At 50.4% G+C, this 15,790-nt stretch overlaps 7 protein-coding genes across 7 annotated transcripts; 3 read left to right on the top strand and 4 right to left on the bottom strand.

The window, feature by feature from the left end:
- Positions 1–1,971: 1,971 nt before the first annotated feature.
- On the top strand, positions 1,972–2,882 carry P153DRAFT_378302 (prenyl cysteine carboxyl methyltransferas-like protein Ste14; the record flags this gene model as incomplete). The annotated part of the gene is made up of 2 exons (XM_033669783.1): positions 1,972–2,740; positions 2,797–2,882. The coding sequence occupies 2 exons, from the start codon at positions 1,972–1,974 to the stop codon at positions 2,880–2,882; spliced, it is 855 nt and encodes a 284-aa protein (XP_033520472.1).
- A 274-nt stretch (positions 2,883–3,156) lies between these two features.
- Positions 3,157–4,234, top strand: P153DRAFT_84844 (uncharacterized protein). Its single transcript, XM_033673444.1, has 3 exons — positions 3,157–3,778; positions 3,831–3,932; positions 3,991–4,234. Exons 1-3 carry the CDS (start codon positions 3,431–3,433, stop codon positions 4,144–4,146), a joined length of 606 nt encoding a protein of 201 aa, XP_033520471.1. The 5' UTR covers positions 3,157–3,430; the 3' UTR covers positions 4,147–4,234.
- A 15-nt stretch (positions 4,235–4,249) lies between these two features.
- On the bottom strand, positions 4,250–5,104 carry P153DRAFT_298727 (uncharacterized protein; the record flags this gene model as incomplete). The annotated part of the gene is made up of 1 exon (XM_033664227.1): positions 4,250–5,104. One exon carries the CDS (start codon positions 5,102–5,104, stop codon positions 4,250–4,252), a length of 855 nt encoding a protein of 284 aa, XP_033520470.1.
- Positions 5,105–5,738: 634 nt separating this feature from the next.
- On the bottom strand, positions 5,739–6,108 carry P153DRAFT_388826 (uncharacterized protein; the record flags this gene model as incomplete). The annotated part of the gene is made up of 2 exons (XM_033670787.1): positions 5,739–5,908; positions 5,961–6,108. The coding sequence occupies 2 exons, from the start codon at positions 6,106–6,108 to the stop codon at positions 5,739–5,741; spliced, it is 318 nt and encodes a 105-aa protein (XP_033520469.1).
- A 1,308-nt stretch (positions 6,109–7,416) lies between these two features.
- On the bottom strand, positions 7,417–10,033 carry P153DRAFT_433875 (uncharacterized protein; the record flags this gene model as incomplete). Its single annotated transcript, XM_033673049.1, has 4 exons — positions 7,417–8,256; positions 8,309–8,946; positions 9,007–9,404; positions 9,458–10,033. 4 exons carry the CDS (start codon positions 10,031–10,033, stop codon positions 7,556–7,558), a joined length of 2,313 nt encoding a protein of 770 aa, XP_033520468.1. The 3' UTR covers positions 7,417–7,555.
- Positions 10,034–10,361: 328 nt separating this feature from the next.
- Positions 10,362–12,613, bottom strand: P153DRAFT_399539 (dihydroxy-acid dehydratase). Its single transcript, XM_033671739.1, has 2 exons — positions 12,520–12,613; positions 10,362–12,461 (listed from the first exon to the last, which is right to left on the bottom strand). The coding sequence occupies exons 1-2, from the start codon at positions 12,588–12,590 to the stop codon at positions 10,727–10,729; spliced, it is 1,806 nt and encodes a 601-aa protein (XP_033520467.1). The 5' UTR covers positions 12,591–12,613; the 3' UTR covers positions 10,362–10,726.
- Positions 12,614–12,781: 168 nt separating this feature from the next.
- Positions 12,782–15,143, top strand: P153DRAFT_399538 (glycoside hydrolase family 17 protein; the record flags this gene model as incomplete). Its single annotated transcript, XM_033671738.1, has 3 exons — positions 12,782–14,716; positions 14,800–14,988; positions 15,049–15,143. Exons 1-3 carry the CDS (start codon positions 13,219–13,221, stop codon positions 15,141–15,143), a joined length of 1,782 nt encoding a protein of 593 aa, XP_033520466.1. The 5' UTR covers positions 12,782–13,218.
- Positions 15,144–15,790: the final 647 nt, after the last annotated feature.

Genomic DNA, 15,790 nt, shown 5'->3' with positions numbered 1-15,790 from the left:
TGCCCGATGATAATAGAACGGGTGTGGCATCGTGGGATATTTGTATCCTTCTTGATACCCCGTCAAGTGCGCTTGCCTCAGATGTACCATCACTTCGTGGTGAGACAAACACCCTCATTTTCGTGGCATCGAGCTGCAACAAAGCAGCCTTGGAGCATTAAACAGAACTGACTAGGCGAACCTTGCCCTTGCAATGTTGCAGACGGTACGGTAGACAACTCCGTGTTCTCTGGGGCCAGACAGAATGTCGGCTGGAGCAGATCGCTCAGTATGAAGATCGACTTCCGCCGGGTACCCCATGGTAGAGGTGTAAAGGCTTCGTGAATGTTGTTACAGAGTTCGATGTTATTGTTTTGATGGCGTCTGGAGAGAGGTTTCGCAAGTCTTGGCAGACGGGAAGCGATCAGGTCGTGTATCATACCTTAGCTCCCGCCTCCGGCTGATGCGTGTGGTGAAACAAACGCTATGCGCATTTCTACTTTTGCCGGTAGCGGCAGTTAAGATAGCGAGTCAGGACGTTGTAAATAAGGTTCCCCAAGGGTAGCAAGTCAAAGTCGGGGAAAGCCTGAGCTGGGTTTCGAGTCGTTCTGGAACATCTGTAATACGGAGAAGATCCTGCTACTCCACACAAGGACGAACATGATGTAATTACGAAAGCGAAGTTGTCAAATGAATGCAAGATTCGAATGAGCAATGTGAAAGTCGAGGGTGCAGAACGAACATAACGAACGCTTCGCCCCAAAGATGAGTTGTTTTGATCAGTATGATCAATGAGCCGCTCTTCGCTCGGGAGCATATTGTCAGTAGACTACTACTCCAGACGTTCGAATATTCCATCTTTGTTGGAGGCGTAAAGTGACGACAAGTGTCCAAGTTTACTTGATTTTGTAGTGCAGCGAAAACCGTTTCAACTCTCTGCCATGGAATTCCCACCTCCGTTTTGTTCAACGGGCCAACCTCCCCATTCAGCACCGCCCGACGTGGGATCCATAGAAGTCACGATTTTTCGAATGATCTTAGCAGGGTTGCCTGCGACGACCGTGAACTCAGGGACGTCTTTGGTCACTACGCTCCCGGCACCGACTACGCTGCCTCTGGCGATGGTGACACCAGGGCAGACAACCACGTTGCCACCGATCCAACAATCTTCACCGACATGTATTTCCTTGCCAAGCTCTGGGCCGCGGGTTCCCTGACGGATGACAGGATCTAGAGGGTGAGTGCCAGAGTAGAATGACACGTTCGGACCTACAAGCGTGCGAGATCCAATGGTGATTAGGCACGTATCGACAAAGATGGAATTGAAATTGACGTAGACGTTCTTGCCGAGACGAACATTGTAGCCGTAGTCCATGGCCAATGGTGACTCGACCCAGGGATCGTCTTCGAATAGCTTGTCATCTTCTTCAGGAGTTGACGCTTGCGGTGGCAATGGTGTCCTGTCCTGAACAACACTGATCGCGGCGTAAGATTGAAGATACCACTTTCGTAAATTCACGGTGTATCACATACTCTCGAAAAAGTTCAGTGAGCTTTCGACGCGAGATGTCATCAGCATTAATATATCGAGTACATGCGCGCTTGCAGCGGGCTCGCTCTGCGATCAGCTCAGGAGTGAAGGCATGATAGAGTTCCCCGCGAGCCATCCGTTGCTTATTCTCGGAGAGTTCCATGTTGGATGCCTGACGGTCGAGGGATGGGTAACAGCGACGTGAACCGGATGGGCCATGAGGCAGAAAGGATGGTTGACGCTTGCTTGGCACGCTAATAAATGATCGTCCCGCCTGAAGCCCGGACGCGCCTCGAAAACAATGGCAAAGGGATAACCTGCAGCAAGTTACTATTGTGCTGCTGTTGCCCAAAGGAGCTGTTGCAGTAGTCCACTCCGAGGTTTCCTGCCCTTGTCATTTACTATGCCTTGACCCTCCTCCCTCGTCTGCCCCCGCGTCCCCTCCATTCCAGCTACACATCATGGCCTCCAACGGATCAGTCGCCCCGTCGCACGTCGACATCTCTTTTCCTGTCAACCGTCCTACACAGCCGGGCGAGTGGACACCCGAACTAGACACGAAGCTACGAGCTCGAGAAGCGTCCAACGTACAAACAAAGAGCGTCGATGCTATCACGCTTGAGTTTTTTCCTGGGGGAAAGCGCTCGCTCGTAGGAATTGCGGTGCGTGCCTTCTGTCTAGGATGTGCTGCCGTGTTTGGCTTCCTCATGACGGCGCTCCTTGCATACCATGGTAGCCAGTTCTGGCGTCCTTGCTTCTTCCTCGGAACGCTGTCTATATTTCACTTCCTTGAGTTCTACACAACGGCCGGATACAACACCCCGGGAGCATTCGTGTCCTCGTTCCTCCTCACGAATGGCACTCAGTATCGCATAGCCCATGGAATGGCTTTCATCGAGACGTTTATAACAACCTACTTCTTTCCAAAGTGGCAGACTCGAGTCAGCACTCCGTCGGTAATTGCGCTGGGTATCGCCATGATTATAGTGGGTCAGGTCGTTCGGAGCGTTGCTATGGCGCAGGCAGGCACCAACTTCAATCACAAAGTCCAGTCGCGCAAGAAGGAGGACCATGAGCTGGTAACGAACGGGCTGTACGCCTACTTCCGCCATCCGTCATACTTTGGCTTCTTTTGGTGGGGCATCGGAACACAAGTCATGCTAGGCAACGTAGTATCCTTCTTAGGTTATACCGGCGTCCTGTGGTGGTTCTTCAGTCAACGAATATCACGTATGTCTTCATCTCTCCCATCCCACCTACAGCCCCAGCATCTAATCGGAGAACAGACGAAGAGAAGCATCTGATAGGATTTTTCGGTCACGACTACGAAGTATACAAGAAGACTACTCGAGTCTGGATACCTTTTATCTAAGGCATTCGCACACCGAGAACTTAAGGGCTTTAAGATGTCTTGAAGATGTGTTGTGATTTCGAAAGCTGATATCTCTACACCATATCATCAAGGTGTTGTTTGCGTTCCGCACTCGCCAAATTGCGGAGATCGAGAAGATGCAATCGATAGGTGGCCAATTGAACTTGAAACACTCCCAATCACCTTCCCCACTGCTAGCCCACAAATGCCGTAGAAAATACACATTTACAGACACGTCGTCTCGAAAACAAGCCAACGCGTCGTAGATTAGTCATGCTCGGCGCGTCGTCTCGAACATCTGATTCGGCATCAATTGTGCCGAAGGATGCATCATCAATTTGCGGTCCGAAGTGAATTACGGAGCGACACGCAGTCTGTAATGCCGCTCTTCCCACCTGCTTACCTGCCAGGCTTTTGCACCTTCGGTATCCCTCGTTGACAATCCCAGCTGCAGCAACTATACATCGATGCTGACGCTCCCGCGCTGACCCCTCACTTCAACTCACGATCCTCACATCTCACAACACGCTCGGACACCCAGCCTCGTCATGAAGCTCCCCCCAATCGTCGTCGCCTGCCTCTCTGCTCTCGCAATCGATTGCTGTTCCAATGTAATCGCGCAACGCCTGAAAGCATGGCGCGACGAAAAACCCTTTGTCTTCGACCGCGTGCTGTTCCTCCAGTTCGCGTTTATGGTGGCGCTCACCGCGCCAATAAACTACCATTGGCAGAATTGGCTTGAGCGCAGGTTTCCAGGATGGAAGGTGGTCACACAGCCAAGCGGTGCGGACGAGGAGAAAGCGCTGGGATTGAAAGAAGATGGAGAGGATAAGAGGGGCGTCGAGGAGGTGAAGGTGAGGAACTGGTGGAATATCTTTAGGAAGTGGTTTACGGATGTAAGTTGTGTCTTGAGATGATAGGGTGGAAGAATTGTGCTGACGAGGATAGTGTATCACGATGGGTGCGCTGTTGAATCAGTCGATGTTTCTGATATTATTTGGCATCATGAAGGGCAAGACTATGGCATTGATTGTGCTAGATTTCAGAAACGTAAGTACTTTCCCGAACTTTTGAGTGCTGTTAGTGCGATATGCTAACAACTGTGCAGGAGCTATTCGGTCTCATCTTCGACTCGTACAAGGTCTGGCCCATTGCGAACTTCTTCAGCACCACATATATCCCCGTCGAGCGCCGTATCATGTTCCTCAGCTTCTGCGGGCTTATCTGGAATATCTACCTCAGTCTTGTTGCTGCTCGACTATAAGCAACACAGCATCCAATACATACATCTTCGCTCTTGCTTAGAGCCATTTCTATCTATTGTTGATCCAGGGTATCGAGGCTATCAGCATCTATCATCACCAAATCTATCTCTCTCCCGGTCCTGCCTTCCATGCCTCCAACACCGCATCCCAATACTTCCCCTCATCTTCCCTCACATGTCCACAGTGCGCACTCTTTTCGAACCTCACCATGGTCACATCAAACCCCTTCCGTTTCGCAATCGCTGCATGCTCCTCAACCTCCTCCCACCCCACCATTTGATCCGTGCGACTATACAAATACACCCTCGGCACACTCCTATCAAACACCTGCTCATCATTTATCTCCCGACACAGTACAACCATCTTATTCTCCTTCCACATCACCACGTTAGTCACAAACGTCAGCACAAGAAGCAAATGCACCAACACGCCCCCAAACATCCTCCACCCCCACGTCTTCGGCAACGACGCCGCAATCGCAGCATGACTCTTCATCCATGGCCCCTTCGTGGGACTAGAGTCCATAATGTGACACCGCATCGGCATCATTGTCCCAAATCTCCTTTTCCACGCTTTGGCAAACTCGTTGACTTGGTTCCCGCCCCCATTGGAGAAACTGTGTACCAGCACCTCTCCACCATCCTGGGTGTGCGAGGAGACAATTTCTATGGCGGGCTGGAGTAACTTTGCGCTGGAAGTGGTGTGGCGGAATATGTCCGCTGTTTCACAGCGGATCAGCAGGATTTGAGATGTGGGGAATCGCGTTTGGTAAGAGAAGGTGTATTTTGCGATGTGTTTTGCGGCGGCGGCGTTCCATGAGAAGAGTAGGATAAATGGTGGTTTGGTGGTGGCTTTGGTAGTAGGAGGAGTCCAGAGATAGGTGTTGTGGCCTACGGTTTGGAACTCGGAGAGCGGCTTTGAGATGGTGGTGGGTGGGGGTGTTATCGAGGGCTCCATGGTCGGTGTTGAATGATGTATTCTCTGGTGAGGATGATGGTTCGACTGTGGTTATGTGAAGACTTTAGCTATAGTAGAGTTAGAGAACGTTCAGCTTACAGAGTTTGGGAATGTGTATATACCTGTTGGCTTACATCACGTGCATGGTGCTTAGCCTAATAGAACAACCGAGGTCCTGATGTCATTGGCTCGTTCGCAAGCTGTACCTGAACAGTCCAAATTGAAAGCTTCGCAGACATGTGTTCCTTCAACACCTTTCCACCATTTCGAAAGTCACTCTCGAAACAAATGTCGATGTTGCTCACATCTCCAGTGGTATAATTCGATGTACCGTCGACGAGCTGAAAGCAGATGCCATGATTGAACATAATTGCAAGGACGATCAACTATGGATTAAAGAAGTGCAATGTTCGCACTACGTCAGAAAAGTACTGTCCGTTAGGGCCTGGTTGCCTACGGTAGAGAGGAAGAAGACAAATCCCGATAGAACAGTAAGGATATGTTCTGAAACTGGACGTGGCGATGAGAGCGAAAGCGAAAGCGTGTCTTGTGAGGAAGAGGACGATGAGTAACTAACGTAGAACTTCTATTTCTATAACCACAGAACCACAGAACAAACTCCACCATCGCAACCCTATCGGCCCATCAAGTACGCCGCCGCCGAACTAACAACAGCTCCAGCCTGCGCCGCACCAGCAGCAATGCTCGCCCCGTAACCACCCATAGCCGCGCTCTGAGCCATGGCATATATGCCTCCAGCAGGCACGAAGCTGAAATAACTCATAATCGCCGCTGCCGCCGAGCCTGATTGATGTTAGTCGTTGTAAGAGGAAGCTGAACCAATGGTGCGACATACCTCCAACAGGTCCACCAGCACTTAGTCCTAGCGTAGCAAAGATCGGAACAGTGGCAGCAGCGGGTGTGAGAAGAACGACACCGTTTACCACATGGAAGAATGTTTGGTAGGGATGCTCAGCGATCCAGGCGATGATGGCTTCTGACATGGCGTTGGTGGTGTCGGTTTGGTTGATTCCCAAGCTGTGTTGTTTTGAGAGGAGGTATGGTTTGGATTTAAGTTGCTTTTTGTAGCTGGATGTTGACGAGGCTGAACTTTTTGGGTGCCTTGATGATGAGGGGAAATGTGGTACATATGCAGCCATGCATGTGGCGCGGCGATTGATTGGATGAGGACGCTGGGTTTCGACTGCAATACTCACCGGCGCTTGTGGACCACGATAAAGCATTGATATGCCTCACTGTCGGCTTTGTATTTCGATATCCTATCTATCGATCTGGTTTAGGTTGTTGCCTGGCGCGTTGTGCGCACCAGACGTTAGAGACTTTCACCACTCGTGTTCTTCGACGCCCAGTGCGATTTGGTAAAGCTACGAAAGGATCGTCGTGGGCCACTCAGAGCAACTGAAGATCAACAAAGTAGCTTTGATACATGCTCTCTACAGTAAAGAAGACGCCGCTAGAATGAAACCGACAGTACCACGATTCCTGATATATCGCTGAAATACTGCTTGCAGACCTTGACTGTACGACTTAGCCATTACTGCCACACGTCTCGAAGACAAAGTCTTTCCGCTCTCTTTCGTCCTTCAGGACGACGTTATGCTTCTTGGCACCTTCGACAAGGATCGCAGCCTTCGCATTACCTCTTAGGTATTTCATCCGCTTCGCATCTCAGACCATGAAGGCATGGCCTTCTTTCGCAATGCGTTCCCGCGTTTTCTCCAGGAACCACGCATCTACCCACTTCACTATCAATACATTGAAACAACCCAAGTCAATCCGACAAATTATGTGGTCCTGGTCTTGAGACGCATGGCACATTACAAGCACATCATGATTATCCATCATAGCCAGACTAAGCGATATCGACATCCCCCCGAACGCAAACAGCTCCCACGCAAAACCAGCCTCGAGAAGGTCGTGTGTGCTCAAGCCCTCTGAAGCTACATTGCCGGGGTGGTACAAGGGTTCGCGACCTGGGTATTCATGTGCCCAGAACATAGCACAGTGGGCAATCTCATGCACAATGGTAGACGCGAAATACAGCTGGAAACGGTGATTGTGGCTCTCTGTGCGATGCCCCGCAAGGCCGAGAGCCGTTTCGCTGAGCTAGTCGCCGAAATGACCGCCAAACCAGACGCCAGTTGGTCGGTCACTGGGCGCTTTGGGGGCTGGATGCCTTGGAACGTTTAGGATTTGGCGGGGCGAGACATGCTTCGTGAAGAATACTATTTCTCTAAATCGGAATTCTAGTATCTGATATTTTAGGGTACAAACATTAAAGGTCAAGACGAAAACCCCCAAATGAAACGAGACTTTCTTGTTTGCCATGAAGTCGTGATACAGCCCATCCTTTTGTCGTAGCCTACAGTGATACACTTGTTATGCTTCTTAGGAACGTCATGCGAAATGTGAGAGAGTTACAAACCCAAACTACACAGAGATCGTTGTCTGAGTTCCATCGAGGCTTATTGGCCCCATGGGGTATTGCGTTGGTGGGAAGTCGGATTCCGGGTCAAATGTGAGACCAGTATATAGAAAGTCCAATGACTCAATGTCTTGGTACGGGCCGTGATCAACTGAGAGTTGCTCATCGGGAAGAAACTGATACGGAGGCGTGGCATTGATCATTTCCTCTGGAACTGGGAATTGTTCTAACCAACGATCGTGATCGCCGAGAGCGTGCGATGTGAAGATTTCCGGCGCAGGAGGTAATATAAGGTCTGGTATCACTCCTTCCAGTTGTTGTTGACGGGACGACTGGATCAGTTGGTGGAGTCTTGTACGAAACGCATTGGAGAACGCATTCACGTCTGTTTCGTCCGCGTGATCCATGAGACGCCTCATGTGATGGTCGTTTATATCGAACGGTTGATGTACGTGCTCGAGAAACATTTGAGAATACAGTTCGATCGCAGCGGCTTCGGCAGCTTCGATGGTAACGAGATGAGTCTGGTTTGGCACAGTGAATGCCATCGGAAGTTCGTCAGGTAGATGCGTTGGCTCAAACTCTAAAAAAGACTGAAATTCCGGTGCGCTGTTGAAATTAAGTTCGAGATCATCGTTGTCTCTGACTGCTATCGTATCTGTGTTTCTCATTGACGCTGCCGGTCTCCATGTCATGTCGTCGACAACTGTCGTACTTAGTCAATACAAATTTCGCGTAGTCTTGGCGCGATAACTCACATGGGCGTGGAATTCGCTCCAACGTAGGATATATCTCTATATAAAGATCACACCAGTATTTCTCAACCCTGGGACCCCGAGGCTGGCCAGCATGTTGGCATCGACCAGGTCGGTGGTCCTCCTGATATGCCACTTCGCTCTTAGTGTACTTCCAGCAGTTCCGACAAAGAGCTAAGAAGGGGAGAGAATGTATGTGAGCCAGCGATTTGAGGTGTTTGGCCACTCCCCACATATTAGCCGCTCCTGTGAAGTTACAAGAGGAAACCTGGTTATGGATCACGTAGTGCTTCTTGATGGGGCAACCAAGGGGTCGGTTCTTGCACTTTGCTTTAGTTCTTTTGCTGCCGTTGTCCAAGTCGTTCAAAGGAGCATTTGGAACCAGTTGTTCTTGACCGTTAGGGATTGACTTGACCGGTTCATCCGGACAGTCATTGAGACCTCCAGCAGACCCCGTGCCTCCTGTGTATGACAAAGACGTGGCCCTGTTATCACCTGATGGGCTACGGGTGCTTGAGTACGATATCTCCGTGGCGGTAGACCATTGATCCGATGACGATGGGGTGCCAAAGTTGAGTCGGTACAACTGATCCAAACGGGCAAGCGCGCGTTGCATACCTTGAACCGCGACGTCACCAGGGCTTTTGAAGATATTCTGTCAGCTGGTTCCAAGTTTCATAAAAGATATGAATTATACGTACCATCTCTCCAGTAGGTTCCCTACGATGGTGTCGAGACCATTGAAGAAGTCATTTGCTCTCCCCATACAAGCCTGCGGGTCCAGGGTATCCAACAAGAAAAGAAGCTGCTTTTCTGGTATGGCTCGGTTGTCACAAGGGACAAGACGAGGCTGAGAAACACTGAGCCGTAAATCCTTCCGATTTGCGCTCATTCTGGTGGACAGATTGCACTCCGCAATGATCGACCCAGGAGCAACCATATCTATGTCGTAGGTCTCGGTCATTGCGAACTGCTTGGGGTTTGACGTCTGGTTTTTCCGATGAGAGAGATGCAAGTCGCGAGTGTGGCGTATAGCATCCTCTTTGTGAAGGGGGCCCGTAAAGGTAACCGCACAAAACGCACACACGGTACCAGGCGTCTTAATCACTGTTAGTGACACAAGGTCCGAAGGCACAAAGGCTCCAGACTTACCCGTAAGTTGTACACAGACCATGGTGCTGAGCCACGTTCCAACTGATTGTGCTTCGTCAAATCTTGAAGTTTTCTATGTCGAACAGTATCGCGGCTTGTTCCGAACTTAGGGATATTTGTCGAACGCTGTCGAGTGGGTAGAGAGCCTAGTATTGGAGAGGCTGATGAAGGTGCATTATTCGTCGATAACGATGTCTTGAGACCTGCAACAACCGGAAGATCAGGGGTTGATATGATGTTTTCTGACCCTGGCCGCGAGCGAGTAACGAGTTCGTTGTCTAACAACGATACAGAACGAACCTGATTGTCCTCTGTGTACGTTGTTCCGGACCACGACGATTCCGTAATGGCTGCATTGTATTCGTCGCCGACTATCGTTTCGGAAGATTGACTTGAAAGCGCATATGGAATTCGAGTTGTTTGCGGTCGAGACGGCTTGGAGCTTTCACTTGCGGTAAACAATTCACGAGCCTCGGTAGGAGGCGGCGTTGTCAATGTAGTTGACGGTAATGAGGTTTCTGCGTCCGCCTCAGAAGACGTCATTGAGTTCGCAACTTGGCCGTCCCACGGATCCATTATTATGAGTTTGGTCCAACAATAGAATGAAAGTGACAGGACAGTAATAAATCGAGAAGAGCGCTGGTATGAAAGCTGGAAAGTTTGTAGCAGGTGCTGTGGATGAAGAACAGAGAGGAGAGCCAACAGCTATCATATAGGGGGTTTTCAAGAATTGGAGCTGGAATGGGAAGAATTGGGACCCCCATTTCCTACAATTCTCTACAAACGAGATGACTGCGAGTGATGTAGGATCGTCTGACCAATAGGGTGAGCGCACTAAGTGCGCCACACGTTTGGAACCAGAGAATTATGCACGTCACTGAGTCAGGTCTAGTCAATCTTAGTCCTCCAACACAATTCTGGGTATTTGTTGTTGCGACAACCTGACAACGCATAGACAGCGGGGTTGAACGTACATTCCCACTGGGAAAAGAACATATCTGGGTGCCCGGCCAGTTTTCGGCACTTACATAAGTCATCCGCTGTGTTAGCGATCGAAGTTTTGTAGAGAGGGGTTTGGATAAGCAAGTCCATTGGGGATCAAAGGGTAACGCAGTAGGTGGAAGGACATGTAATTTTTCGAAACGGCAGCCGCCGCTGTTGACCTTAGATCCACAAACCAAACTCCTCGCAGTAACCTTTTCCATGATCCAATAGACTGACAAGATATGCATACAAGATTGAACAAGAAAGGTGACATCTTGGAGAGCACTACGCCGAGTCGGTGACACAACCTTGGCTAGCATCCTTGACGAACCTAGCGTACTTGAATAGCGTACCCTTGCTGTACTTCAGCTCAGGTGCCTTCCAATCCTTCCTCCTCTGTTCGAGCTCCTGCTCGCTCACGCCGATGTTTAACTCATTCGAGTCGGAATCAATCGTGATCTCATCGCCGTCCCTGACGAGACCAATAGGCCCACCCTCTTGGGCTTCGGGCACGATGTGGCCGATCAAGAAGCCGTGGCTACCACCGCTGAAGCGACCATCTGTGATCAGAGCGACGTCTTTGCCGAGACCCGCACCCATGATGGCGGAACTGGGCTTCAGCATCTCCGGCATTCCGGGACCACCCTTGGGGCCTTCGTAGCGGATGACAACGACAGTCTTCTCGCCCTTCTTGATCTCGCCACGCTCGAGGGCGGTGATGAAGTCATCCTCAGCATCGTAGCACTTAGCCTTGCCGGTGAATTGTGTGCCCTCCTTGCCGGTGATCTTGCCCACACAGCCTCCAGGGGCCAGCGAGCCTCTTAGAATCTGCAAATGGCCAGTCTCCTTGATAGGTTGGCTGAGGGGTCGAATGATCTTCTGGTCAGCTGGGAAGTCCCTGGCTTTGTCCAGGTTCTCCTTCAGGGTCTTGCCGGTGACGGTCATCTGGCTACCATCTAGGAGACCCTCCCTGAGCAAGAACTTCAGGAGGGCAGGAGTACCACCAATGTCGTGAATGTCGGCCATGACGTACTTGCCAGATGGCTTGAGATCAGCCAGGAGAGGAATACGGTCGCTCACGCTCTGGAAGTCGTCGATGGTGAGTTTGAGACCAACAGAATCTGCAATAGCGATCAAATGGAGAACAGCGTTGGTCGAACCACCAGTGATGCTGATGACGACCATGGCGTTCTCGAAAGCTTGCCTGGTGAGGATGTCACTTGGTCGAATATCCTCCTTCAACAGGTTCTTGATGGCGCCTCCTGCAGCCAGACATTCCAGCATCTTGGCCTTTGAGTTGGCAGGGTTCGAAGACGAGCCAGGCAGCGACATGCCCATTGTCTCAATGGCTGTAGCCATGGTGTTCGCTGTGTACATGCCTCCACACGCACCCTGACCGTTGCACGCATGCCTGATGATATCGAAACGCTGATCTTCGTTGATCTCGCCTGTGATGAACTGTCCGTACGCTTGGAAGGCGGAGACGATGTCGATAGTCTGGTTCTCGAGTGTCTTCGCGCAGCCTGGCTGGATGGTTCCGCCGTAGACCATAAGCGAGGGCCTGTTCACACGGCCCATGGCCATAATGACACCAGGCATGTTCTTGTCGCATCCCGGGATGGAGATGTTCGCATCATACCACTGACCGCCCATGACCGTCTCGATCGAGTCGGCGATGATCTCACGCGACTGCAGCGAGTAACGCATGCCCTTGGTGCCCATGGAGATACCGTCACTGACGCCAATGGTGTTGAACTGCATGCCCAGGAGACCTGCCCTCTCCACGCCCTCCTTCACCTTGTGGTTAAGGTCCAGGAGATGCATGTTACATGGGTTGCCCGAGTACCAGACCGACGAGATGCCGACCTGGGCCTTGTTCATGTCCTGCTCGTCCATGCCTGTAGCGTACAACATGGCCTGCGAGGCTCCCTGCGACTTGGGCTGTGTGATGACCTTGCTGACCGAGTTGAGCTCATTGTCGGCTCTGGCGTAGCGGGGTGCGAAGCTCGAGAGGCATCGTCTGAGAGATGTGAGTATTATGAGGCATTATATGGAGATATTGCAGTGGGTGGGTTTACGCAGATTGCCATTGAGCCCGTGACGAGCACTTTGCGCGCGAAAGCGCTCCTCCAAAGCGTGCGAGAGACATGGTGGCGGACTACACACTTCCCCAGGATCTTTCGAGTACTTTTTGTGTGTCGCGGCGACCTCGGAGGTCGCGGAGCTGCTCGTATTTCCGACCAGCCAATCAGCACCGACGTGATTTGTATTGTCCGTCATCGCTTGGGATAGACCTATTTTCGTCAACAAACTTCGTTTTGTCCTCCAGCCATTCATTCCATTGAAATTCATGGCAGGAGATGGCTCAGGTCATTCAATATGCGCATCACAACGCTCTCGAGCATCCGTTCACAACCGCGAGATTAGCGCCATGAATTGCTTTTGTTGGCGATCATCTGCTTAGACGTCCTCGCCATCACCACAGGCGATACTCGTATGGAAATACCTTAATGACATGAATAGCTGATTCACTCCTCGGTGCGGTGCACTTCACTGTAAGCTACCAAGAAGGCGTTGTGCATAAACTTTCGAGCTATTCAATGTCATCTTCCAGTCACTCCTTGCGTTCCATCACATCTTCGGTCCCCGACCTTCACAACCATTCAATGCCACCGATCATTTGATTTAGCATGTCTGTTGTTTCATTGTCCGCGCGCTCTTGTCAGCTATATACCTCAATTTCTCAGATCTACGCTTGTTGAGAAACCCCACACACAATGATCAAAGTACACAAGTTCTTACTCCTCTCTCAATGGCTTGCGCCGGTCGCAAGTCGGGTCTATACAGGCTTCAACTATGGCGCCTTCTGGTCGGAGGGCGACGCCAAATACGAGGCCGACTTTGCCGAAAACTTCAAGTTAGCTTCTAGTATCAATACCACAATACCTTTTGACAGCGCCCGCTTGTTCACTTGTAAAACAGATGGTACGTTGAACGATCCCACTGAAGCTTTCGATGCTGCCGTTGCGACGAACACATCACTTCTGCTTGGCTTCTGGGTTTCACCAGCCACAAGAGGCGATTCGCCTGACGAAATGATCAAGAATGAGATGATCGCGCTCGGGAAGGGCTTCGAAAAACATGGTCAAAATCTCTCCGACCTCATCATCGGGCTCTCTGTTGGGAATGAAGATGTGTTTCGTTGGAACAACGTACCCACCGCCTCGGGCCTTGCAGCAGACATGCTCTCAGTAACCATTAGCAAAGTAAAAAAAGACATCGCCATGTCTCCCTTCGCACAGTACATGGAAGGAAAACCAATCGGACATATCGACACAGCACAGTATGCTGTGGTGAACGATGATGTCGCAGATTTCGTAGGTGTGACCGTCTACCCTTACTGGAACAACGAAAGCATCGCAGACGCAAAGGAAAGCTTTCTCAGCTCACTCGAAGATGTCGAACGTCGAGCTGGCGACACTCCTATATGGATTGCGGAGACAGGTTGGCCTTTTGAAGGTCCTCAGAGGGGGGAGGCTGCTGCAAGTACTGAGAACTATCAACAGTATTGGAAAGAGGTAGGATGCTCTATATTCGGAAAATACAACACATTCTGGTTCGAGCTGTCGCGAGATACGCAGACAGACCAGCCTGATTGGGGTCTTGTCGATGTTTCGTCGAAACAGCCTCGTATCACGGACCTGACTTGTCCTGGTATGTTAGATGTACCGGATCTCCCAGCAAATATGTCGGCGGTAACACCTTCTTCGGCGTTCACTTTACAAAGCACAACTCATGTCATCAAGACTGTTATCACCACAGTGTATCCAACAGACTCACTAGCACATTCAGCACCACCGGGAGACGAGAAAACCACTACCACGATCACACAGACCGTATACGTTCCATCTTCGCCAACCATAACCCCAGCAGCCATCTCAAAACTACTCGCCGACAACATCCCATGGTGTGTGACAGTGGCCGATGTCGCATGGAATGGCCAGTACGTTCCTGTGGCGGCTAATCCAGCAGGACCAGACGGCAAGTGTACTCCAGCGCCAACGCATAGCGGGCTTCCATATGGTGCAGCCAAGACGATGGTATTCCAATCTTACTCGAGCGACGCAGGGGTTATACCAGTAATGCCGACTTGGGCACCTTCTCTAGAAGCCCCAACACCTCCTAGTGACCAAGAGGTAACTAGCTCTTACACGCCGGAGCTATTGTCTGCAAGCTTTGTACTCCCAGCATCGACCTTTTCGACGATGATATCTGGTAAGTTACCACATCCACAAGAGGGTATGAACACCACCACTGCACCGTCGGGACATTCCTACTGTGACTCCAAACCGAGCAAGAGTGCTGTTTTACTCTCGTCAACCTCAGCATCATTATCCTCTGGTACGTCTGCACAGAACATGCTACTCCCATCGCCTCCTGCAAACTCACCGGCATTGTTGTCTACTGTGACCTCTCCGTCTCTTGTCCCTCATTCAATGCCTCTACGCCCTACAAACAGGGTGCTGTCAGGCTTCACTTGGCCGAAGGTACAGCAGCGTAGTGCTCCACTCAAGCGAAGGTGGTGGTGATTAAAGTGATAACGGTAGGGTCAGTGTGCGAGGATGACAAGGTCATTATATTCATGGATAGGAAGAACAATCCCTTAGACAGATTACGCCGCAGAGGGAGGGAGCTTGACTAAATGTAATAGTCCTTGATATATACATGACGGCTGTTGCATAAATCCATAGCATGATTTTATGATGTATCTATTTTTGAAGGAATGAGTATTGCTACATCAATAAATTCATGATTGTCAGATGAGTTTAGCACATGGAGAAAGCTATGATTCCTAGCTCGAACAGGCATTTCCGAGCGGCAAGATATTTCTCCAAACGTCACTTTCCTAATCGGGAAGGTTTGCTTTCTTGTCGATTGCTGTCTCGTTTTCCTCAATTGTTTGCTCAATCGTTTTGCTCAATGCATTTTCTCCTCTCATCAAACTTTACGCCGCTGTGCAAGCCTCAGCCTTTCGAAACGCTACCTGCCTAATCAGGGAGGTTCAATTTTCCTGTCAACTGCTTCGTTTTCCTCAATACATTTTTCTCAATTTGCTTTTCTCAGCACCATTGGTACGTTTCTCCAGTGCGTTTTTCTTTTTTAAACAAATCTTGCGTGCTTTTGCTGACCTCGGCCATTAGTAACACTACTTTCCTAAATCAGTAGGTTGACCAACCATTCCATGGATTGCAGCAACGCCCACGGAATCTTCTGGGAACGTATTCGGGATATCGGATGAAAGTCGTCGGCACGTCGGACGTCCACCACAAACACTTTAGTATGACGCAC

The sequence above is a fragment of the Dothidotthia symphoricarpi genome (genome assembly GCF_010015815.1).
Source record: "Dothidotthia symphoricarpi CBS 119687 unplaced genomic scaffold P153scaffold_18, whole genome shotgun sequence".
Taxonomy (NCBI): domain Eukaryota; kingdom Fungi; phylum Ascomycota; class Dothideomycetes; order Pleosporales; family Dothidotthiaceae; genus Dothidotthia; species Dothidotthia symphoricarpi.
The sequence above is the reverse complement of the archived record's forward strand: the minus strand, read 5'-3'. Positions and strand labels throughout refer to the sequence as shown.

What these genes read in the sequence shown, in the direction of transcription:
- P153DRAFT_84844 (XM_033673444.1), top strand. Translation starts at nt 3,431, where the DNA reads ATGAAGCTCCCCCCAATCGTCGTCGCCTGCCTCTCTGCTCTCGCAATC. An exon ending in TTAGGAAGTGGTTTACGGAT is followed by an intron (nt 3,779 to 3,830) that starts GTAAGTTGTGTC and finishes TGACGAGGATAG; the next exon opens with TGTATCACGATGGGTGCGCT. An exon ending in TTGTGCTAGATTTCAGAAAC is followed by an intron (nt 3,933 to 3,990) that starts GTAAGTACTTTC and finishes ACAACTGTGCAG; the next exon opens with GAGCTATTCGGTCTCATCTT.
- P153DRAFT_399539 (XM_033671739.1), bottom strand. Translation starts at nt 12,590, where the DNA reads ATGTCTCTCGCACGCTTTGGAGGAGCGCTTTCGCGCGCAAAGTGCTCG. An exon ending in CGGGCTCAATGGCAATCTGC is followed by an intron (nt 12,462 to 12,519) that starts GTAAACCCACCC and finishes CACATCTCTCAG; the next exon opens with ACGATGCCTCTCGAGCTTCG.